Source organism: Panthera leo, chromosome A1 (assembly GCF_018350215.1).
Source record: "Panthera leo isolate Ple1 chromosome A1, P.leo_Ple1_pat1.1, whole genome shotgun sequence".
NCBI lineage: Eukaryota > Metazoa > Chordata > Mammalia > Carnivora > Felidae > Panthera > Panthera leo.
The window spans coordinates 227,125,047-227,149,603 of NC_056679.1; the positions used below are offsets into that span (position 1 = coordinate 227,125,047).

Consider the following 24,557-nt stretch of genomic DNA (forward strand, 5'->3'; position numbering starts at 1 on the left):
TGATGGCACAGGGCTCCACCCCCACCCCCCCGCCCCCAACACACGCACAAAACCATAAAGCTCACTGTACGAAGTATGTGCTTTTTCTATGTATTTATTACAGGTACAACAGAGGTCTTCATAAATAGTTGCATAAAATGTTAAAGCCACAACATTGCACATGATATGAAATAAAACCAAAAAAACCCCAATGAGTGCATTTACAGTATTTTCATCTGACTGTATACTGCTCGACAATCTGATTGACGGCTTGAGGGTGGGAAGCAGGGGGAGGGGGCATCGGGGTGGGACCCAACCTGACGTCCTGGGTTGATGGGCAGAACCCTCTGACCTCCTCCAAAGGAAGCCCTGGGCGGTGGGGGGGTGGGGTGGGGTGGGGGTGGGGTGGGAGGGGGGGACAGGAGGGAAGGACAGACCGAAGGCAGGACCAGTCTTATATACAAATAAGGCCTACATTTCATCAGAGCAGAACGATTCATTCTAGTTTTATGCAAAAGTCTGAGGTTGAATGCACGTTTCAGGAGCCTGGTCTGGCGTCCCGGTGAGACGCACACAGACCCGGCGGCTAGGAAAGCTCAGAGCCAGGTGGACCCTGAGCTCTGGACGAGGCCGTGGGGAGGGCCGCCTCGAGGGGGGAGTCCTCCCCAGAGCTGTCCAGTATCTCTGTTTTGTTCGTTAACACCAGTGGTTGAACATAGGCATTTCGTGTCCTTGAATAAATCCTGGAAAATGTTAAATTTGCAAAATTCTATTCGTGTGTATTTAAAAAAGTTTCTTTTCTTTTTTTTTGCAGAAACCTGAATAAAAGACTGTGGTACAGCAATGCTGTCTCCGCTCACGAAGAGTGTGCGAGAAGGTCCTCCACCCCAGCACAGCGTGCTCCTGAGCCCCGGGCACCGCCGAGCACAGCTCACCCGGAACGCAATGTCACACGATGAACGTACGGCAGCTCATCAGTCATGTTGGTTTGTGTTTCTCTTCGAAATTCAAATTAACAGCTGATTGGCAGGTGAAAGAGAATGAGAGAGAACTTCAGGATGGGTCAGACTCTAGGCAGAAGCCTGCTCTGTAAGAAGTTTTTAACGCTACGGATAGGTCGAACATCGTTCTGGTGTTTGCGCCGCTCAATGAAGGAAGTCAGTCTGGACGTGTCGAGGACGCCCGCACCTTTGCCACTGCCGTGGCCCGCCTGCAGCCACTGCTCCTGGAGGGCCAGAGCAGCCGAGGGACGCTTGGCAGGGTCCTCTTGGAGGAGGAAACACACGAACTCCTTGGCCTTCTGGCTCACTCCTTTGAAGCAGTCCTCTGGGAAGCTAAAGTCTAGTCGGCAAATGTTCAGGCAGGTCTCCTCCACGCTGTCGTCGAGGAAGGGGGACACGCCACTGAGAAGCACGTATGTGAGCACTCCGACACTCCATGTATCCGAGGTCAGGGAGATGGGGTTCCCAAGGATGACTTCGGGGGCCGCAAACTCGGGGTTCCCCAGCAACTGGTGGATGTAGTAGGTCGTGTTGAGTTGGACAGCATCTCCAAAGTCAGCCAGTTTGATCGTTGGCTTGGCCGAACTCTGATCCACCAGGATGTTTTCAGGCTAGGAGACAGGATAAGACAAGGTCACTTCCATCCGTCCCCATCCCACGCTTAACACACGATGCTCAACGGGCATCCAGGAGGTCGACTGGAAGAGACTGTTCACACGCAAAACGGGACGAAACTTAGAGCGTGTCGGCCCACGGAGGAGTCAGCGTCGCCTGTCGGGGACAGCCCTCTCTGGAGACCGGGGTGGAGTCGCCACGCCGAAGGGCTCCGGCTTAGGAAGCTGGGTGTTGTTCTCACGCCTGGCACTAACAGAAACATTCGCCTTCCTTTCTCAGCTGCCACTGAACCAGTCCCACACCAGCCTCACGAAACTCACAGGAACTTTCCGGAACTCACGGAATGTGTGAAGAGTACTTTACTGATCGTTTATAGCATCAAAAGTACATCTTAAAACCGGAGATAAGAGACCCGTGTGCCCATTACCCACATCCTCGTACTTGTCCCCCCCTCCCCCCGGGCCTCCTGGCCTGGATGCAGTGCAGAAGCTGAGAGGCCCTGTGCTCAGACACGCCGGCCTCGGCCCCGGGAAGCCCACTAACCTTGAGGTCCAGGTGCGCTATCCTGCAGTTGTGAAGGTATCGGACGGCTTCCAGAACCTCCCCCAGATACGCCCTGATCTTCCCTTCGGTGAGGTTTCCCCATCGCACCAAACAGTCCAGGAGACGTCCCTGGTCAGCCCTGTGGAGGCAGGAATGCGCACGATGCTTGTCACGGCGCTGACCTCTCCTGCGTAACAGGAGACGGGAGGCTGCCGGTGGGCCCCTTGTTAACGTCCTACAAGGCTGGGGTTTCGGAATCGTACCTCCACCTAAAGGTGCGACTCTATCAAGAGGGTCGTTTCTTTCCAACCTCATTATGGATGCGAGCGGGGAACAAGGTCGCTCAGCCCCCAGAGGGAGTGGGGAGGCAGACAGCAGCACATGTGGGCTCCTGCCCAGCCTCTGAGACACTGAGGAGACGGCCTGGGCAAGCCATCTGCTCTTGGATAGAATGAAGTGATACCACCTCCCCGAGCCTTAGTTTTACCACCTCTAAAATGGGCGATGGGAAGGCCAAATGGGATAATGTAAGAGCTGATGTCACGGGGTGATGAGAAAACAGTCACTTGGTCTTAATGCCTGGGCTCCACAGCATGACAAGCCTGCTCCACCCAGAATCCGGGCATTTGCACAGACGCCGAGCTCACGGTCTTCCTGGGCGCCTTTTAAAATAAGAACTCAGAGGGGAGCCGTGAAGAGTTCTAAAGAATGCGGTCACCCTGCTCACTTGTGACCCGGGAGGGAGGACTGTCTCCTCCCCACCATTTCTGGGATCTGTAAGGATAGAAGCCTTGACAGTAACTGAAACTGCGCCTTCCATCAAAATGACCCCTGTTTCCATTCCCCAAAGTGGGAGCTTGGAAGCCGAAGGAACTACCTGCCGACCCGTGTGGGCAGCTGGTGCCTCTCGCTTCATGCTGGACTCAAAAGGCTTCCCTACTTTGAATCACTGCTGATGTAAAAGCCACTGACACAGCACTGCCCGCGTGCCAGGGACGACACTCTCTGTCAGCTCACTTAGTCCTCACGCCAGCTTCTGCAACTGAAGGCCACAATCGCAATGCGGTGGTCTGGCCCCGGCCTCCCCAAACCCCAGCCTACGCTGCCCCCTTTGCTTGCAAAACAAACTTCTAGGAAAACCAGCCATTTGTCTGATAACAAGGTCATCAAGGAGAATGTGGTAGTAAGACATCTGCTATGAAAAAAAATCCTATTAACAGTATGGTGAGACCAAAGCATTTAGTTTTCCGCTAAAAAGAAAGGACAGCTGGACATACGTAAATTTTAAGCCAGAAACGGACATCTTGCCAATTTTTGATGAGGACTTTAGTTTTTGTTGAAAAATCCCCAGATGATCAGTAGCTATTAGTCACCCAGCATCTCAAGTCCGAAAGGAGCCTCCCAGGTACTGAGGTCTCTGCCTGGACGTCATTTTAGTGCCACAACAAGCCCCATTACAAGATCTTTAAAAATTCTAAGGTTGAGAAAGGAGCTCCAGGTACAGAGCCAATGAGATAGGGAGCACGGACAGAAGCCAGACTGGGCTGTGCCCAGGCTCCAAGTCCCCTGACGTGCCCTTTGCCCATGATGTTCGGCGTAGGGGGACGTCTCAGGGGCCTGCCGTCCTCCCTCTGCCATCTGACATGTCTGCTATTCCAAAGACGGAGGCTGCGACAGGCCCTCGACACTCCAGCAAGAGCTTTACCCTGGGGGGACAGGGGAGATGGTCTTGACACATGCCCTCCCCCGGCCTTGCCCTCTGAAGGCACTTCCAGATTCTTTACAAAAAGCAATACAACACACAGAAAAATCAAACACAGGGCCTTGAAGGGGTCCCTGCAAATGACGGGCTCCTAGAGCCCGAGTCCCACTGTCAGGAAGAATGTGTCCTAGAGGCTCTGAGGAGGCCTTCCTGTCTGTCCTACTCTGTCCCCCTAAGAATGCATCAAGGAACTACTAAATGGCACAGAATATTTTGCTTTTACCAGTGGAAAGAAGTTGTAAATCCATGTAAATGTATGAAAGGACTCCCTAGTAAAAAAAGAAGGAATAGGTATTTAAACCCGGCTAAACGCCCCTATATTTCACAGAGGCCAGAATGTTCTAGGGTAGGCTTCCCAAACCCGTACAGCTAACACTTTGAAACAGATGGTTCTCGGCTGTGGGGCCATCCTGGGCAGCATCCCTGGCCTCCACCCTCTAGATGTCAGGGGAACCCCCAATCCAAGCAAGTCTCCGGGCATGTCCAAATGTCCCCTGGGGAGCAACACTGCCCCCGAATGAGGACCGATGCTCTCGGGTCACAGTTTTCACTGTTCAGATGACTGACGTGTTCGCTGAGATGGCGCTGAGGCCCTGGAGTGCCACGGGGAGCAGGGGGGCTGCTCTGGCCGGAGGTGCCCCCCTCCCCCTGTCCTGACCATCCTGCAGGGGGTGGACATGAGCCCTGAGGGGCAGGACTGGATGCCCAAAGCATTGGGGATGAGAGAGAGAGCTCTTAGTGAGTCCACCCTGGGCCCCCGGCAGCACATGAGTCTTCAGAGGCCGGGCCTCTGGGGGATCCCGGGAACCAGGTGGCATCTCCAGGCCGACACCCAGAGGGAACCTGGGCAGTGCTGGGGTGTTCTGATGCTAGGCTGGTTGCTCCCTCGTTTGGACAGCGCACGCTAAAGACTATACTTCTTCCGACCGTTACTGGAAAGCTCTAGAACTGTGGTCTCTGACAGTAGGCTTTTCTTTTGTATTTTACACGTTCTGTGGATCCCCAAATGCCACTCTCTGCCCTTCTTAGAGAACAAACAACAATAAGATCACTTAAAGTTGAGGCAGAGGCTCCCAAGCTGGGGAGGGAAGGGGGTGTGTACGCACATTTCCAAAACCAGGATGTAGCTGGTGGGGGTCTCGAAGCTATCAAGGAGGCCAACAAGCAGCGGGTGCTGGAGGTTCTGCAGGATTCCAAGCTCGTGGGTGACCTGGTCACGCTTCATCAACTTCTTGTTCACAAACTTAGTGGCCACTGCTCGTTTGGTTCCTTTTTGATCACATTTCTTAACGACAGAGAATCTGCCCCTGGAAAATATGCCAAGAAGGTCACTTTCAGATGACTCTGAGTCTGTCATGGACAAGAAACTGTTAACCTAAATGGACCGGGGGCGGGGCAGCCTCCCCTGTCCACAGGCCCTGCCCTCCCTGGCCACTCGTGGAGGAATGACGGCCCGCGACGACCCCGAGAAAGCCTGCCAGTCTCCGAGCCCCTCAGCCATGCGTCTCCTCTCCTTCCTAGAGGCAAACTCCATCTCCTCACCCTGTGTGACCTCCTGACCTCAAATTCGGCAGAAGTGACATGTGAGACCAACCAGGCAGCCTCTGCCTCTGCTGTCATGGAAAGCCTTCCTCACCATGTCAAGAAGCCTGGGATGCACTTGGTGGCCCCCGGTCACCCTGTGCCCCCTTTTGGAAAGGAGTGTCACTGCTGTCACAGTGCCTGACTTGCAGGACGCCTGTGTGGGGCCGGTCACTCATCGGCACCCACGGCCTCTGGAGCTGTCCCCAGTGAGCCACACCCAAGAAGCCTCAGTGGCACCTTGACCCAACCTGGAAAATAGGGTCTTGGACCTCAAATCTGAGCCCGCTACCATAGGATGGGATGAAATTTGGGGAGTACTGGGGAATGCAAGGAATAGAAATCACCCTGTGGGGGGAAGAAAACGGCCACACCACTCTGCTACTTCTCCCACAGAAGGGCAGTCTGTTTCTCTTCCCTGAACCTGGCCTGGCCGGTGGTGTTTCTGACCCACACAACGCGGAAGAAGTGCGGCCGCTGATTTCTGAGGCCGAGCCTTGAGAGGCCCTGCGGCTTCTGCCATCACGTGAGGAAGCCCAGGGCGAAAGTCTATGTGGAGAGAGGCCCAGCGTCCCAGCCAACTGAGCCCAGGGGAAACCAGCGGATAGCTGCCCGGTCACTCCAAACGTGGCCAGAAGTGGTAAGTCAGCGCTGCCTCGAGACAGCAAGTGGTGTGCCCGTGCAGCGATGGACAGCGGACAGACAGGTCAGCCTGATACACGCAGGTATGTGCACAGGTAGCTGGAGCCACGAGACCCAGTGCAGCCACTCGAATGGAGGAGGCCACTCTGGGGGTTTCTTGTTAAGCTTTTTAAAAGCGACAAGCTCAGCTGTCATGGTTTTGACCTTGCTGCCTGGGTCAGGACTGGAGAAGTGGAGGAGAGCCGTGTGGATGGGCAGCAGAGTCGAGCCAGAGGGCCTGAGGGCCCTGCTGACCACCGCCCGAGCCCTGGCTGCCCTTCTGGAAGGGAGGAGCCCCTGTCTCTGCTCATGCAGGCGTGCCCCGCATCTCCAATGCACATCTCCACAGACAACTCAAGTCTGCCGGGCACACTCAGCCTTTCCTAGCGGAGCCTCCAAAGGAGAATTAAGTCCCACAAAAAGGGTTTGAGCGACTCTCCTCCAACTTCTCCCAAGGACACGACAGCTGGTTCGGTCCTAGACGCACAGCAGAGGAGTTGGGTCATTGCATGAACGGATGGCTTATGGCTTTAGGCCTTCATTGTCTCCTGGAATCTGAGCTGAAAACGTCTGAACCCTCAGTGTTTACTGTCGAAAGGCAATTACAGGTTACCTTCCAAATAGAATTCCTATAACTTCCAACTGGTGGCAAAATACACCACTTGATTTTATCTACTCCTGCGGTGAGTTATGTCTTACTCTCTGTTCTCCCAGAAGGGGCTTTGGGTTTTATATTGTACCTGCCAAGCTCAGCCACTTCGCTGTAGAAGGAGTCAAAGTTGTCTTTCCAGGTCACCATGATCCCATCACTCCCTGGACCTGTAACAAGAGCAGCACCTCCCCTGAGCTTGGTTTCTGCGGCGCTACTGGGGGAAGGGGTCTCTAGGCCTGCGCTGTCCAACATGGCGGCCACCGTGGCTGCCGGGCATGTCCGCTGTGGCTCATAGGAACGAAGATGTGCCCGAAGCATAAAATACACACGACAGGCTGGGACTTAGGATGAGGACGAGATGGGTTTACGTGACAGAAATAAACACCCACTGCCTTTTCCATTATTTTCCAACTCGCGTCTCCAAGGTGGCATCTTCCACCTCCCCAAGTGCCTTTAGCTTGTGCTACTGATTTATTAGAAAGCAAAAACCACCTGGACAGTTTCTGTGGCCTCTTTTACAAATTACAACACCGGTGATTCTTCACTTTTAAATTCAAGATTCTCTTTCTTCCTTGCATCATGATCTGAGAAATTCAGGACATTCCCTTTCTCTGGTTTAATGAGATTAAAGTATCTGGGATGAAGAGACACAGGATAAAAATGCTAAGATAATTCTGTTCATTGTCTACACACAGGGTGTTCCTGAACTCAATGCACCTTTTAGTTCAGGGTTTTATTTTTGTTTTGCTCTCGGAAGCAGGTTCCTTGAGCTGGTGCAGCTGGGGGACACGTGACAAAAGTCGGCGGTCCTGTGCTGCCAAGCTGGCCTTCTGCCAAAGCAGTAGCTGCAAATCAAGGGGTACGTGCTGCCTCCTGAGCATCTTGTCAAGTGCACCCAGAGGAGACTTAGAAAGGCCCAGGACATGGGTTCTGCCTCCAGTCGCTCAGTCTAGCTGAGGAGAGAGAACAAGGCCTTGCTGGGCAGTGAAGAGAGCAAGGGCTTCGGACCGGAGGGACGCAGGTCCCACCCTGGTCCCCTGCACTCACGGGAGGGACGCCGTTAGGGTCTAAGTCAGGCACAGAGCCTCAGCCACAGTCCTTCCTCTCCTCTCATAGTCTACATGAGACCAGCTTGGAGGAGAGTCTCTCAGGGCCAAAGTGTCAACTCAGGAATTGAATAAAAGAGAAATCAAATAGGAGGATGTGTTTTAAGCACTAAGAACACGGAATGTGCTGTGTTCCAACCCAGAGGCTGGCACCGGGAACTCAGCTGCACCGGGGCCGTGATGAGCGGCCTTCACCGTGTCCCTCCCCGGGATGTCCTAGATACCGTGGTCTGCCCCTTGTAGCTCTTGTTGGGAAGGCCCCGAGAGTGATTGTTGCCAAACACTTCAGAGTATGTGGGGCGGGTCTGTGTAGGGGCGGGGCCTCTGGGCCTCAGATCAGCTCGGGGAGCAGCTTACCCAGCACCCTCAGACTGGCTGAGGACGAGGCCGAACCCATGTCGTTCACAGCGATGCACGTGTAGGTGCCGTCATCTTCTGTGGTCACACCCACAATCTTCAGAGTGGCCTCTCCCAAGTCACTGCCGTACAGATGACAAGACACCGTGGGTCACAGAGGGGCAGCTCCCCCAGTGGCCACCCCTACCCTCCCCCCTTTGGGGTCACAGGAAATTCCGAGAGCGAGTACTGCCAAGGAATTTCAAGTGGAATTTTAATTTTTATCGTGCACCCTGGATGAAACGGGCCCTTGTGGGAGGCATCAGGGTGCAAAAGCTAAGTAAGCAGTTTGACAGTGTTGGTCACAGTGACTAGAGGTCATGTTCACTGCCAGCGAGACCCACCCTCACCTGTAGGAGATGCTGTAGTGACCGTCGTTGTTCAAGGTGTTGTGTTCAGGGCCCTTCCAGGTGATCGAGGCCTTGGGGCGGCCACAAACTCGACATCTAAGAACAACGGTCTCCCCTGTCTCACACGTGACCTCACTCAAGGGAATGACGAATTCTGGGGGAACTGCATGAGAGAGGAGTCAGGGACACCAGTCACCCTTGGCTCCCCTCCCACACCCACCAACGCTAACAAAGGAATGAGGCCCTCGTTGCCGCCCACACCCGGAGCGCCACAAAAAACCCATTCCACGCGGCACACCCGAGGCCTCTCCGCCATGCCCCATAGACCTACGCTCTGCGAGACCAGAGGAAGCAGACAACAGAACTCACCGTCATATATGTAGTTGGGGTTGAGAAGCTGAAATGGAAAAAGCACGTAGATATTAACCAGAAGCAAGAACTGCTTTGAGGTATACTGAGTTTATTCCCTGGCTACGATTATCACTGAAAGATGAGTGGAAATACAACTTGGTTTTCGTGGGTATCGAAACAGCGCATTTTCATCGCCTTTAAATGCACTCATCCAAATTTAGATGAGCTTTTGTCTTCCTTCTCACAAACGCATCAACGCCCTTTAACCTCAGAAATGCCCATTTTTCTCATCCAGTGGGCTGGGTCCAGCTGGTCCCCACACCCCTTCCTTCTGAAGGGCGGCCGGTGCCCTGGCCCAGAGCCCTCGCGTTCCCTTTGGGGGAGATTTTTTCTCCCCAGGCAACCACTTCCCAACCCAGGTTTGAGGCAGTCGCACCACGGGAACCAAGCTGACTGAAGCGACTGCCAAGGGAATGTGCCGGAGCGGGCGAGGCTGAGGCGGCCCCCGGATGAAATCAGCGCCACAGCGGCTTTGCAGCGCTGTACTTGCAAGGGTCTGGTTTCTGCTTCACCGGGCAGCTGGCAGTGTTCCTTGTAAGCTACACATGCACCTGGTCAGGCGTGCTGCGTGTCCCTGGTTCCCCGCACAAGTGTACCCACCTGTGCCCGGAGCCCTGTGCGGGCGGCTGGCAGGAGGCAGGGCGTGGCAAGCGAGGCTGGGCGCCAGGCCCCCTGCTGCCCCCTCGAATGACACGGGTTCCTGGAGACGCTCAGACTCACCTTCACAGATACCTTGTTGCTGAGTCCTTCCCGAGACTTCCGATAACCATTCTCTAACTTGCCTTCCCGTTTGCCGTCTTTATCTTTTTTCTCAGATTTTTTCCTTAAACGGAGTGCTGTGTGCCAAGATGTTGACTTCCTAGGGGGAAAGTAACACGTCGTTAGTGTTACATCTTCCCAGTGTTGGGCAAGTGATTCCTGAGAATATCAGAGAAGAGCTGAGTAGCTCACCTATGGGGACACAGGCTGACTGAGGCTCCTTCAGGAACAGTGTGCTCTGCTGAGGGAAACCTGACCCTGAGTCTTAAAAACCAGAGGGGAAACCAAGAAATTCTTAAGTGTTAAGGACTAAAATACAGAAGTGGCCATGATGATGGTCAATTCTTGGCCGTTTGACGCCCAGAGATATGATCAAGTGTTGTTCTGGGTGTTTCTGGACGAGATTAAAATTTTTAATTGGTAAAGTAAAACACTCCGCCCTCCACCACGTGGTGAGTGGGCCTCCTCCAATCAACCGGAGACCTAAGTAGAACAAAAAGACTGGCTTCCCCGAGCTGGAGGGAATTCTTTAGCAAAATGGGCACCCAGCCTGCTGGTCTACACTGTGGATTTGGACTCATAATTCTCCATAACCTTATGATCCAGTTCCTTACAACACCTGCCTCCTTCCCAGAATGTACACACACGCTCCTATTGGCTCTATTTCTCTGGGGAACCCTAATACAAGGCCTAAGAATACCCTTTGATAAAACAAAGTACAAAATGGGATTCTTGAATAACGTACTAAGATAAAATACTTCTATGTATCGAGGAGAGACGGGACAAGGGGATCATCATGGAAGAGACCCTGTGCAGCATGAGCTCAAGCCTAGCATCCCCGGGGGGTTGCAAGCTCCAGGCCCAGAGGTGTGGGGTGGTGCTGGGGTCCCATCCAGGTGTGCCGCACACCCCGCCGAGGGTCCTGCCGGGCTTGGACAGGAGCGTGACCATGGTCACCATCATTGGAGATTTCAGAAATCACAAATTCCTGCAATGCCTCCATTCCCAGAAGCCATGTGGCTGATCTCTATCACAGCCAAATAGATTCAGAGAAGGGCAGTTTTAAATCAGCACCTGAACTCCGTTTTCTTTAAAAAAAAAAAAAAAATGTTGAATGCAGGGACACCTGGGTGGCTCAGTCAGTTAAGCTTCTGACTTTGGCTCACATCACGATCTCACGGTTTGTGAGTTCAAGCCCCACGTCAGGCTCTGTGCTGACAGCTCAGAGACTGGAGCCTGCTTTGGATTCTGTGTCTCCCTCTCTCCCTGCCCCTCCCCTACTCATGCTGGGTCTCTCTCTCTCTCTCTCTCTCTCAAAAATAAACATTAAAAAAAATTTTTTTTAAAGTTTAACGCAGCAAACCCGGTCTCATTTCTTAGTGGAATGAAACCTTCTAGTATACGTGAGGCACGACAGTAATGGCATCACACAGATCTTTACCTGCAGCTCACAGACGAGCACCTTCATGGGTGCACCCTCAGCATAGCCTGCTAAGAGGGCAGGGGTCCTTGGAGAGTCCCCCCCCACCCACCCAACCAGAATATTGGGGACTACAATATTGTTGTGGTTTACTCAGTGACTTGAAAAAAGCTGTGTCTGCAAACGCAGGTTGTCAAAAGACCCTGTCAGAACACGTCTGAGAGACGAGAGGCCACCCCGTCTTCACTCTGGGGTTCCGCACCGCGCCTGGAGATGAACTCGCACGGATGGATGATGGAGCGGCTCTCTAGTGGGGCCTCCGGGCCTCGTGTGCGCTCGGGCCCCTGTCCCCTCGGCCGGCCCGCTGGGCACTCACTTGAGGGTCCCATCGGGGTTCTCCACGATGACTGCACTGGTGTGCCCCAGGACGAAGCCCGGAATCCAGCCCTCGGCGGCGGGGCACTGGTCAGTGGCGGCTCGGAACACCAGAAACATGTTCTGTTGATTGCTGGCCAGAATCTGAACGACCTCTCCTTGGTAGACGTTGATCTCATCCTCCTTCACTGCCGTGTAATCGTGTGTCACCAACATGGTGGAGATGTTGCTACTGCTGCTGCTTTCACTCTGGAGTGGGAGGGAGGACAAAGAGAAAGGCAGAGGGGAACTGAAACGAGATGTGATGTCATCCGCGGGCGCCGTCTCGTGCCGGCCCAGAGCAGCGCTCACCACACAGGCTCGGAGCCACTCTCTCGTTAGCTGACTCCGTGCCTCCTTCCCGATCACCGAAAACTTAGAAAGCAACGTGAGCGACAATCTAACGCGAGTCAGTGCAGTGACGACACTCTGCTTTTGGGAGACGATTTGAGCCCCATCTTCCTTGCACCTCAAAGGAATGGCTCAGTCCTCCTGCCGGTGCCGTGCTGCCTTAGATCTAGGTTGTGGGGGCGTCACGGGGACTACCACGCTCACCTAGAAAAGCATCATTAAATTAAAAAGCCCCGGAGAGTAGCTCTCCAGCCGACACACCAGACCACGGAGCGCCCCAGATCTGCCAAAGAAAACGTTCACTCAGAGCACAGGCCGCCGGCTCCGGCCGAGCTGCTGACAGGCCTCACCACGGTCACCTTTTATTCCTTTCCTTCTGAAAAAACGAGCGATACCTGAAAAGTAAATCGACTACTGCCCTGCTCCTAAGGATAGTCACTCGTGTCCCTCAGTGAGTGGCCCTTCCAGGAGCTTGTGTGACTCGAGCGTCCGGAAGGTGCCGTTGCCACAGTAACACACAGAGTACCCAGCACGGCAGGGCAGCTGTGGACACCGCGGGCCCCGCGATTCAAGCTTCCGGAACGGACCTTGGCGTGGGAAAGCCTATGCTCCTCTCAGCCTGAAGTCCTCCTGGTAGTACCCGACCTCCTTGTCCACTGTGTGTCCTTAACGTCCATCACAGTGACTGACAGGCAGCAGACGCGCAATACCTATTTAGGAACTCAACGAGGCGAGATGGCAAAAGGGAAACAGAGATCATTTCTGAAGCCCACCTACCTAGGCCCGCGGGCTGAGTGGCGTTAGTTGCTGAGTGGAAGACACACAAATGGCAGTGTTTGTCTCAAGCTGTCATTTGCCAAGTGACCCCTTTGTTCCAGGGGAGGGGGTGAAGCTGACACCACTGGCCAATCCTGAGCTAGCTCTTGCTCAATCCCCTCTACCAACAGGTGGGACGTGGGAAGGGGCATCAGGCACCCTGTTCCTGCTTGCTTGTTCTCAGAGGCTTCCGCCAATGACGCCGTCAGGACGTTCACGGATCCCCCGGGGCTTCGAGGACTCTAGCCTCTGCTGGGCTCCTGGGTGCCTGGGGCAGGTCCTGGGTGGTGCAGCTGCGCCTGCCGGACAATCCCGCCTCACGCAGGTCAGCCTGGGCTGCCGGGCTGGTGTTGGGGCACACGGCAGAGGACGGCTGGCTGCTATTAGCAAGTCAGCGGGCCGAGAACTCCAGGGTCCAGGGCTCCAGACCCGCAGTGGATATTTAAGGGACACACAGCGGAGTGCCAAGCTCTGTTCCTGTCTTGGCGGAGTCGGCTGCGGATACCTGCCCCTCGTGGATGCCCGTGCTGTCCACGTCAGGCTACGGTCTGTGCGTAGTCATTTCTGCCATTGTATTCTTTGAGCATGTACTTTAGGATTCTGACTTATATAGCAATACCCAATAATTTTGAGATTACGAAACCAAATTTGCTAGAGAACGCAGACGAAAAGCAACTTATGTGGCACAGCCGCTTTTGGCAATAACGCATACAGAGCTTTGTCTCCTAATTTTGCCACAATAACAACAGCTACTGGTATTTTCTGAACACCCCCTATGAACCAGGCTAAGTACCAGGCATTTAAAATCCATCTCATTTAATGCTCAAAACCGGCTTCCCAGCTGGCATAATCATTACCCCCTTACAGAGTGGGGGTTAGGAATGTGCACGGGCCACCTGGCTTCTGAGACGAAGGCAGGGTTGCATTTCTATTGCTGCCCAGGTGGGCAGGTGCAGAGACATCGTGCATCCACATTTGGGGGCTGGCACAGTCACTGTCTGGGTTGGTCCACATCCACTCCACTCCTGTTCTCAGCAGAACTTTCTGGAAGGTGCCCATTAAAGGAGGAAGAAGGACCCAGGCCATGGGTTAGGCACAGCTGCTTGGCTGTGAGTGCAGACAGTTCCATGGAAGTAGTCAAGGAGGAAGGTGGTCAAAGCTGACCTGCCAGGAGGATAAGATGGCCCAGATGGGCAGAAATGGGGCAGGGCGATGGTTCCTTTTAACTGAAATACTTAAGAATCCTAGAGGACATTTTCAAATCCCCATTCAGGCCTCTGGTGGTCGTCCCAGCCTTCCAGGGCATCTCTGTAAGGCACTTTGACTCATCTAAAACACTGGCAACTTCCCGTTCCAGGTTACCTACCACGTAAAAAAAAGCGAGAGGCACAGGCAGCTTGTGCAGCCTAAAGCTGGGACATATGTCACAGGTGACTGACTATGCCTTTGTCTCAGGGTGAACATCCCAGGAGGGAGCCAGGTGGTGACTGTTATCTGTGCACACTCATGGGCGCCCAGTGACCATCACGGGCGGCCCTGTGCTGGGGCAGTCGAGGTTCATTCTGAAGCACAGACTCTGAAAGGTCCTCGGTTGCTTACGGGGAGTGTCCAGGTTAGGATGAGCCCAATTCGTAGGAGGGGTCTCAGCTGTAAGACCATGCCCGCATCCCGAGTATTCCACCAGATGCTGGCAGGCAATCCCTGCGACCTCTGCCTCTTTTCCTCTGGCTGAAGTTGCTCACCTGCATTCCTAGCAATTCATACCCAACCGGGGGCCAGGCTACTCTGCAGGACACTGGCCACAGCCACTGCGGAGGTTGCCTGCCCCGACCGCTTGTTTTTGCAAATAAGAGTCAAGGGCAAATAAACGTACCAAGACCCGCTTCCTGATTTGTTTCTCAATTAAATATAAAGATCAAGTTTAACAATATATGTAACAAGTAGAAGGAAAAGAAAAGGCCACGTCACCCCAACCAAGGCATTAATAGAAGTCCAGAGGAAAGAAGAGAGACATGCAAAAGCCAGATTCGTTTTCATAATGAGACACAGACCCTTTCAGGGAAATGTATTTAAAAATTTATAAAGCGATCAAACATACACTCGTCAGAACAGTTCTCTTCCCTCACGCATGCCTCTAGGAAAGTGTTAAAGGTCAGGCCATCTGCCGTGTAGGAAAACAGCTGGGGAGGATAGTGAGGAAGCCACAGAAATGGGGGAAAACCCCACCACAGCAACCTTTCTGCTTGAGGACACGACCCAGGCAACGGGCCTAGGGGAGGGCGAGGAAGCCCAGAGCGCCCACAGCGCGCCCCCTGCTGGGCAGAACGCAGGTCGCTGGGCATCCAGCCTCCGCCTCGCTCCCCGCCAGCAGGAGCCCAGGCTCCGGAGGCGCTAAGGCAGTCTCTCTCTCTTCCAGAGTGAAACTGGGGGAAGCAAGCATTTCCACTGGAGAGATTCCTTTCCCCCTATTTTGTCTGCTTAGTTTGCTGTGAATTGCTGTTGGAAGTTTTCTCGAGGGACTTTTTTTTTTTCAGCAGGTGAGTCAAAAACGCTGCAAAGATAATTTAAGGCATAAAAGAGCACAACCAAGCGATGAGCAAAAAGCTGAAAGTGTACAGATTCCAATTGAAATAGGAGGTAAACAGCAGGGACGCTGACCCCTCTAAAAAACGTGTGTGAGGAAGGCAGGGGTAAAAAGGAAGTTCCGAGATATTCTGCTGGTCAGAGAGTGTGAGAGACGCACAGGTGCTGCGTTCGCAAGGTACCGATCTGCTTCCCATATTAAGGAGACACACACAAAGCAAGGAGCGAGTTAGTAGAGACGAGAGCAGCGCTGTCCCCGCGGCAGGAGGGTTAGAAGGCGCGCCGTCCAGGCCCGCGGGGCGTCGGCGGGCTCCGACCTCTGCGGGCGGCGCCGGAGGAGCCGGAGAGCCGGGAGTTAGTAGGAGGAGAGCGGCGGCCACGGGGAGGTTTAGAAGAGCTGGCGGGACAGAGGCAGCGGGGCGGGCGGGCGCAGGCTGCCGGGCGTTCTTACCCCGTTGCTCTGCGTGGACTGCACGGACTGCTCGCTGGCCGAGGAGCACGTGCTCATGCGGTCCGTGTCCTTGCCGGGGGCCGCGTGGCGCTGCGCCTGCCGCTGGAGGGAATCGCTGTCCCCCGGGAAGGTGAAGGAGCCCGGCCGGCTGGCGGGAGAGGCGGGGATGGAGCTCCAGAAGGAGCCCCCCTTCTGCAGGGGGCTGCTGGGGGGAAAGGGCTCCTTGCCGATGGGAGAAGGGAACGCGGTGGCCACAGGTGAGTTCAGAGGCGAGACGGCCCCGGGCCTGGGCTTTCCCAGGGGCAGCGAGCCCAGGCTGCTCCGCGAGCGGCTGTCCTCCGGGTTGGCCCGCGCCTCCCTGGCGTCCGCATCGCGGCCGGCGCCTGCGGCATTCCCCGAGGCCTTCCTGGGGCTCTCGATCACCTTCATCTTGGGGATGTGCTCCGCTTCTCGCTCGGGGCCTTCGGGCTCTCCCGGGGCGCGCCTGCCGGCCTGGCCGGGGCCGGCCTCCGGGGCGGGGCTGCTGCCGGGAGGGGGCGGTGCAGGGCCGGGAGTGGACGTACCTGACATCTTGTCTGCCTCTGCCTGGCTCGAGGCTGCAGAGGAGACCAGCACGGGGGAGTGGTGTCTGACAGGCTGGGGGATCCGGGAGGGTCTGCTTCTGCTCGAGCTGGGGAGGCCGCTGCAGCTGCCGGGGCCGCCGCTGGGGTTGCCGCCTCCGCCGCTGGGGGCCCCGCCGCCGCCGCCGCCGCCGCCGCCGCTGCCGCCGCCCCCTCCCCCGCCGCTGCCCCCGCCGCCGCCCCCGCTGTGGTTCCTCTGATACTCGATTGGTGATGTCAATGCTGCAAGACAGGGGAGACCCAGAGGAGACTGTCAGGACGCCAAGAAAAATATCCTCGTGGGGCAAAGGAGAAAGGCACAGGATACAATCAAAAGGATATGCAGGTCCTGAATACCCGCCCCCTTCAAGTCGTGGCTCATCCATGTGACTGGTAGCCAGCCATCTCGACCTTTAAGCAGCCACCCATCCTGGAAGTGGCAGAATGACACCATCCATCAGCAAAGGAAAAGGCAAAGGCCTTGAATGCTACTCTCCTACTTATGAACCACTGACACTGACTCCATCACGGGAGGTGTGCCTGTGTGAGTGGCCCGGGGGGGGGGGGGCAGGCAGAGAAGGCCAAGTCCAGGGGGCAGGACGGCCACCGTGGGGCTGGCTTTTAACAGCCGGGAGCGGCAAGCAGAGACTTTGCATCCCTGCCAAGTGGAAGTCCAACTGCCCTGGGGGAGAATCCCAGGCAGCAGCGGGCTCCTACCAGTGGGAGAGTTCAGGCCTGAAGCCACAAAAGTCTTCTCTAACCAGAGAGCAAAGAAGCTGCTGAGAGTTCAGGAATACCCCTGGTTACCCTGAGGGCACACAGATGGTGTTAGGAACCACCCCTGCTTTGCAGGTTTGGCACCAGAGGGGAGGGAAGGAAAAGAGCTCTACAAAGACAGATTGGGGGGGGGGGGGGTGTCCAGTAGCTGTCCCATCTCCTGACTTCAATGGCTTCATTTGTTACGTAATCGTCCGCAGGGACGGAAGGAAACATGCCAAGTAAGATATGGGGAAATACGAACACAAATTCTTAAAGTGTTAAAACTTTTGAGAAATACAACAATTAGAACCCCTTCCTGTCTGAGGGGACATTGGGCATGTGTGAACAAGCATTTTGGAGCCGAATGACATTTTTACTAAGTCTGTCTTGGCCATGACCTCTCACTGGAACAAAGGGCAAGAGGGAGAGATGTGACATGCCCAGAGCCCCCACTGCATTCCTGATGGTGCTCAACCCTCCAGAATAGGACTTTGCCTAGACTGAAGAGAGTGTCTAGTAAACTTTAACAGCATGGCCTACACAGGCTTCCTGTTTGGGAGGCAGTTCCTTTTATTTTGAAGATGATGGTAAAAATTTAGAGATTTCCCAACAGTTACATGCTATGGGTTAGCATTTAATGAATGTATCACTTAAGAGCAACGCATTTAAAGAGGACTGCATTGGCTCACCGTCCTAGGTGCGAAACTTTTCTACACACACAGGGACCGTCCCCCGGACCCCACTAGCCTCACGTATCCAATTCCAACTACAAATGTAAAAAATGATCAGTCTTGCTTGAGTTAACACCCAGGCAGCTGACCTCTTCTTGGCCCAAAATACCTTGCCCTTGATTTTTCATTGACTGCCTATGTTCCTGGCTCTGGAATGTCATGTTAGGTGTGAAGGTGGTTTTATGGGGACAAAGAAGTTACAACATCCTACTGGGCTGGGACATACCACAGACATGGGAGAAGACATTAGATGAGTATTTAGCTTTTGGCTGAATTCTCAGAGCTCTTCAATGATCGCCAAATTAGAGCCAGAGTCAGAGTCGGCCATCACAAAGGGAAGCAAGCAGTTGCCGACATAAAGAGTCAAAGGAACGCTCTAAAAAGGCCAGTATGGTCCATCTCCTTGTGGAGAAGACATGTCCCCTAAGGTGCTTTGATGGCTCCTCTGTAATCACTCATGTCACGGAAGCTGGGAAGGACAAATATGTCTTGTTTTCCAATGCAAGTGGAAGGTATGGATGAGCAACGCCAGCCAACCCAAGTTTCAAAGTTGCACTGGAGAAATGTCTCCGACATCTAGGGCCACCTCTGTCTGCTGCCTCAGTTTTTCTCAAGCATTCCCCTCCCAGGACAGGGCTCCAGGGCACAAATGGTGTGAGAGACTGTGTGGGACATGTGCCCAAGGCCAACTGGCCTGCTTGGAATCCTGACTCTGCAATGAAGAAATTGTGGGGCTTGAAATAAATTACGAATCCCCTCTGTGCCTCAACTTCCTTGTCTGTAGAATGGAATAATAGTGGTACCTGCCACCAGGGGTCACTGTGAAAAGGAAATGAAGTGATAATAAAACAAGGGCTTAGAACAGTGCCTGAAACACAGTCTGTGCTAAATATGTCCTGTCATTATTAGGTATGTAATAGTAGACAGAAGAGAGACAGAAATAGAAATGTGTAGATTTCTAGAAAGAAAGACAAGAACACACGTTACCATTTAAAAAGTTACGCTGGTTTTCTAAAATTTGGTTGATTTCATGGATCCATGTTTGCCGGACACTTGGACTAGACGAATGCAGAGTGAAGGTCTCCACCACACCACCCGTCCTCGATGTCAGAGCAAATTTACAGGGATCGTTTTCCACGTTTTCCTCCAGGCAAAGGCAACTCACCTTAAAAAAATTAAAGCATTATTCACCATCTGACCGATGGACAGATAAACAAAATGCGGGCTATGGAATGAGTAAGGGAATACTACTCAGCCCTAAACAGAACAGTCTGACCTATGCCACAACTTGGATGAACCCCAAGGGCATTATGCGAAGTGAAATAAGCCAGTCGCAAGCAGATGGATACGGTTCTGATTTCATTTAGATGAAGTACCTTGAGTGGTCAAATTCACAGAGCCAGAGAGTGGAATGGTGGGTGCCAGGGGCTGGTGGGGGGAATGGGGAGTGGTGGTTTAATGAGCACAGAATTCTGGTTTTGCAAGATAAGTAGAGTCCTGGAGATGGACAGTGGTGACGGTTGATTCAACCATGTGAACGTACTTAATGTCCTTAATGCCGCTGAGCTGTGCACGGAAAAATGGCCAAGGTGGTAAATTTGTGTGTATTTTACTACAATACCAACAATGAAAGCACATGGATTCCCACCAGCTAAGTGCGATGTAAAGTTCATCCTACATCAAAACTGAAACAAACTTTTTTTGGTTGAGCCGTCATCTTTATTGCCTTGGATATCATCATCTTGATGCGTTTCAGTGATTCTCTTAACTCAGGGACAAGGGGATTCCCAAGAATTTAACTAAGTGCTTGAATATTAACTAGAAACGAGGGCTTGGGAATTACCGGTTTTCTGACTCCTTTATGACGACCCGGTGTTTGTGTATCCCTGACTTCTCTGCCCCAGAAATAAAATGACGCCATTTTAAAAACTTGACTATTGGGGCATCTGCGTGGCTAAGTCGGTTAAGCATCAACCCTTGATTTCAGCTCAGGTCATGATCTTACGGTTTGTGGATCTGAGGCCCATGCTGGGCTCCGCACCAACTGTGTGGAGCCTGCTTAGGATTCCCTCTCTCTGTCCCTCTCTTTCAAAATGGATAAACTTTGAAGAAAAAAAAAACACCAAAAACCCTGACTATTAGTATAACGCGTTATGAAATTATATGTGGTATCACATGTAAGACAGTTTTACAGAAGCAGGACATGGAAAAGAACATATAGAGGGTTTCTATGCTGCTGGAATGGAGTGGAGAGTCTGTCAGGAGGAAGACGTTCGGAGGACAGTGGGAGGCAGGAGAGGCCCGAAGCTTCATGCAGCCCAGTCCCGATGCCTCCCACGTCCTGTTGGGCAGAAGAGCCTCTCCCAGCCTGGAGGGAGGGGAAGCAGGGAGGCTGCTGCAGGTGGCCACCAGAAGCCTGACGGGGAGCTGGATGGTGTGGTGTCCCACCTGGGTGCTGAGACCTCAGGGCTCAGACGGTAGGAGGCTCTAGCACAGGGATGCACACCTCCCTTCTGAGCTCAGGGCTGCACGGCTGCCAACGTGGAAGGAACAGGGAGGGAGAGGTGGGTGAGCGGGCTGCATCTCCCAGGGACCATGTGCTAGGCCCTCAAGCCCCCTCCTCTGCTTTATTCTGTCTTGCCCTTGGTTTGTCCCGTTCATAGGACTCGAGGCCGTTTGCCATGATTTTACTTATGTTTACTTATGTGTACTTATTTGTGTTTCTCTTTCCTCAGAGAACAAGCTATTCCAGGGCACAGACGGCCTGTCTTATCTACCCCTGTGGCCCCACGCCCAGCTCTGATGGCTCAGTGTGTCCTCATCGGCTGGAGGCAAAGAATAAGACACTGGGAAAGCTTTCTGCTCTGGTCTTAGAGCAATATTCCACATCCGTGACTCTGAACTTAAGCTGTATGTGGTCACAGGAATGGTGGTACACAAGAACGAGCCCAGACAAGGTCTTCTCATCATGTCTAATCATGACGAGAAACGGCTGTGGACACACAGGGATGCGTGCAAGACAACAGCCACTTCAGAACGCAGACAGTTGAGGGATGGAGTGAATTTTTACAAGTTCTAAAATATCTGAGGAAATTCTCCAAACATTTAATAAACAAAGGATCAAGACATTTCATCACTGAAAAGGAAACAGTTCATCAGCGTGACGGGTCCGTGTGTCCACACAAACACACATTACCTTGATGCTGTTCTTAAACAGGAATCCCGGCATGGAGAAGCCCTTTTTTTTATCAAGTGGTTCACTGAAAATGACGATCTGCTCAAAGAGGAAAACCCGCCTCTCTTTACAGCGAGGCAGAAGTCCCGAGTCTTGGTCCGTGACCAAGAATGTGTCCTGCAGGAGCAGCTTGCCCTGGGCAACAATTTTACCCTAAAAGGGGAGGGTGGTGCAAAGGAAGAGAAGAGAACATTGCATTCTAAGTTAAGATACAGGAAGTTCTGTTTCCTTTCTTGTTCCCATAGAATAGTGTATATTTCTTCTATTAATTTAAAGAGCTTAAAATTTTCTTTAATTATAATGAGTTCTTAGCCCCCAACAGAATAGTCATCTAGACAAAATTCTTGCCAACCTCTGTAGGAGTCTCTCGCCTCCGTTACAATCAAAGACAAGGTGGACTGAAAGTGTATAAATAGTTCACTGAACCAGGTTGTCAAGGTGCAATCCCTGCACCAGCTGCATGGGCACCCTGGCAGGACCCATTAGACCAGGCTGTCGAGGTACAATCCCTATACCAGCTGCACGGGCACCCTGGCAGGACCCGTTAGAAAGACACAGGGTCCTGTGCTTTCAGAAACCCTCCAGGAGATTGTGCTTTCTTGAGAAGCACAGAGCCCGAACTTTAAACCCTAATTCTCTAGCAGAACAGTAGGCAAGAAAAGCAAAAACTTGTCCTCTTTCCTTACTCAGTAGTTGAATTTTAAAAAATTCGGAATGTCTTTTAAGGTACTAATAGGCAATGTATAATATGCCTAGTCTGGCAACTCCTAGGGAAGTCTGGTAGAGTAACACTGAACACAGCGACCCTGAAGTCGAGCTCCCAGGGACGATGGATGTGCAAGGGGCCCCTCGCCTCCCACCACCTGCCGGGGAAGGAAACTCTGCTGTTACAGCACCAGAGGTTCCAAGAGACAAAGCAGAGTCCTGCCTGTTTCCGCCATCAGGCGCTGGGCTTTGAGCAGAGGAAGGTCCTCAAAAAGCAAATCAAATGCACCAAAAAAAGTTGAAAGAAAATATCAATCAGGTTCAAGTAAAGTGAGAGAAGACAGAAAACCAGGCAAAAGGATCAGCTTTCTACTGGGGAGATAAATAATCCAAGACCAGAGAAAGTGACAGAAGCCAGAGGGGTGAGTTTAAACAACGGGCGCATTACGTCAAATCCCTGCAGCCGCCCGACGTTCATCATGTCGTTGCACCGCTTGGGTACGATGCACATGACTTCCACCGCTCTCTGCAGGTGTTGGGGGGGGGGGGGTCAGGGAAGGAGGGGGAAGGAGAGAGAGAGAGAGAGAGAGAGCGCGCACATGAGAGATAGCACCAATGGTCAGCGCCCTCCGGGGAGGGCTGGTGTGCTCACCCTCACATCCACCCCCAAGTCCACCTCCCGACTTCCCTACCCCCTCGTGTACACAGGGCACATCCCAGTGGAGGGACTCAAGGCCCCAGGGACAGACTCCTCCAGGAGTGGGCTGCTTGGGAGACATGGGAGACATGGGAGACATGGGGGGATTAGGGGAAAGCTGGGCCAGCACACTGGGGGGAGGTAGGTACCTCTAATTCTGATGTATCCAGGCTAGCTTTTTTGGAATACTTGAGGAAGTCCTGCAAGAAGCACAGAGAGAACATGATAGGGGCGATGATCACACAGCAGCTACGCAGCTAACCTTGTGAATCATTCCTGATGTGCCAGGCACCGGGGCAGGCGCTTGAGCTGCATGTTCTCAGTTCTTTCTCCCAATAACTTGGTGAAAAGATACCCTTACGTGGATTTCAAGCTGTAGCAGAGCAAAGTCAACCAAATCTAAGCAGGTAATGGCTCCTCTTTTACTCCAAGACAGCTCTGATCTCTGTAGATACCCAGCCTCCAAGTTATATATTCATATTCGAAGGAATCTCAATACATTTCAACAGTCACTTTTGTCCCAGAAAACCATGTGGCTTTGCCTTGAATCGTGCTTAGAAAGCTAAACCACTCAAGGGTCCTGAGCCCTGTCAGAGCCAAAAGAAGCAACAGGTGGGGACTGACATTTGAACTTAACTCAGGACCCCAGGAAGATGAGGGAACATACAAAGTCGACAGAGCCAGGAAAATGGTTCTGTGGTGAGGAAAAAGTTCACTTCAACTAACATTTTGATTCAGACCTTGATGTAAAGGTGCCTTATTAGATTTTAAGAAATTTACTCCGAAATATTTAAAATCAGAAGAAGACTGCTGGGTATTTTTTCACAGGAAAGAGTCCCTTCCCCTGCCCAAACTTCCTTCCCCTCACTCGTCTGGCCTTCTCACCAAACGCACGCCTGACTCCCAGTCTGCGCCCAGCAAACCCTCACCTTCAGGAGCAGCTGGTACTTCATGATCCTCTGCACTGGTTTGATGAGCAAATCTGTGAGCTGCAGCCTGTGGCCAAGACGCTGCTTTAGGTCCTGGGGTTTTAAAGGAGAAAAGAAAGGTCTTAAGTGTTGTCTTTTAAAAGGCGGTTGTCGAGTCAGTCTAACGGTCGGAAATACTAGCTACATGGCAGGAGAGGCAGTGGGGAAGACAGCCACGCTGCACAAAACCCAACCAGGCCCGCACTTCTCAGAGTGGCCTCTTCAACGTCCGAGGGCTATTTCTAAAAGTCTTTTTTCCTTGTTTAAAGACCTTCTTTCAATTGCTTTCTTTTATTCATACAAACACGTTTTATTTTTAGGCTAAACGTTTAGATCATGAGTTATTCTGAATCTGTAATGAGCCTTAGGTTCAAAACTGCTTAAATAAACCCCTTTATTTTAACAATGACCCCAGTCTTCTGAAAGCTAAGGGAGTACACAAGCCCAGGCTGAACTCCTACTCATTTCTCTGACTTACAGGAAAGAAACAGGTTCAGAACTCTTATAACTGAGGCTAACTTCCTGAGACTTGCTTCGTTCCTGGCAAACATGATATTTTAATTTTTGACATCAGCCTTAACAAAAGATTCAGAAATGCTTTATTTCCATCTTGGGTCTTACCTCAAAAAAGGTATCAATGTATTCTGAGACAATGTGCTCAGACTTTGGTTTATTTTGACAATAAACTATGTACATGTGCAACCTTCTCTCCTAGGAATGAAAAAGGCAAACAGATGGGTTAAAACAACTGGAAGTTCAACTAGAATATAAGAGTACATGCACATTTCAGCACATTCATAAAGGAAATTTTCTTAAAACTGTGGTTCAGGCCCGTGGGAGCACATTCCAGATACATGACTAGGGTAGCATTCTGCTTTGTGGCTCCCAAAGCAGTCTGTCCTCATCACCCCCTTAGGAATTTCAGACCCCTCACTTTACCCGGCAAATAGCAACCAGGGGCAACAAGAGGACGGGGTTCTTGGTTTCAAATG

At 52.6% G+C, this 24,557-nt stretch overlaps 1 protein-coding gene across 2 annotated transcripts in view; it reads right to left on the reverse strand.

Annotated features, from left to right (window-relative positions):
• Positions 1 to 381: 381 nt before the first annotated feature.
• Positions 382 to 24,557, reverse strand: part of TRIO (trio Rho guanine nucleotide exchange factor) — a 353,108-nt gene continuing 328,932 nt past the window's right edge. For both annotated transcript variants that reach the window (XM_042953023.1, XM_042953031.1), the window contains exons 42-57: positions 24,187 to 24,276; positions 23,527 to 23,619; positions 22,747 to 22,797; positions 22,349 to 22,426; positions 21,157 to 21,348; positions 18,948 to 19,125; positions 15,872 to 16,713; positions 11,633 to 11,880; positions 9,798 to 9,936; positions 9,036 to 9,063; positions 8,667 to 8,829; positions 8,278 to 8,399; positions 6,903 to 6,981; positions 5,007 to 5,207; positions 2,139 to 2,277; positions 382 to 1,591 (exon numbers count right to left, since the gene is read on the reverse strand). In XM_042953023.1, coding sequence (XP_042808957.1) covers positions 1,043 to 1,591; positions 2,139 to 2,277; positions 5,007 to 5,207; positions 6,903 to 6,981; positions 8,278 to 8,399; positions 8,667 to 8,829; positions 9,036 to 9,063; positions 9,798 to 9,936; positions 11,633 to 11,880; positions 15,872 to 16,713; positions 18,948 to 19,125; positions 21,157 to 21,348; positions 22,349 to 22,426; positions 22,747 to 22,797; positions 23,527 to 23,619; positions 24,187 to 24,276 — 3,192 coding nt within the window. In that variant the 3' untranslated portion in view covers positions 382 to 1,042. The remainder of the gene's footprint in view (positions 1,592 to 2,138; positions 2,278 to 5,006; positions 5,208 to 6,902; positions 6,982 to 8,277; positions 8,400 to 8,666; positions 8,830 to 9,035; positions 9,064 to 9,797; positions 9,937 to 11,632; positions 11,881 to 15,871; positions 16,714 to 18,947; positions 19,126 to 21,156; positions 21,349 to 22,348; positions 22,427 to 22,746; positions 22,798 to 23,526; positions 23,620 to 24,186; positions 24,277 to 24,557) is intronic.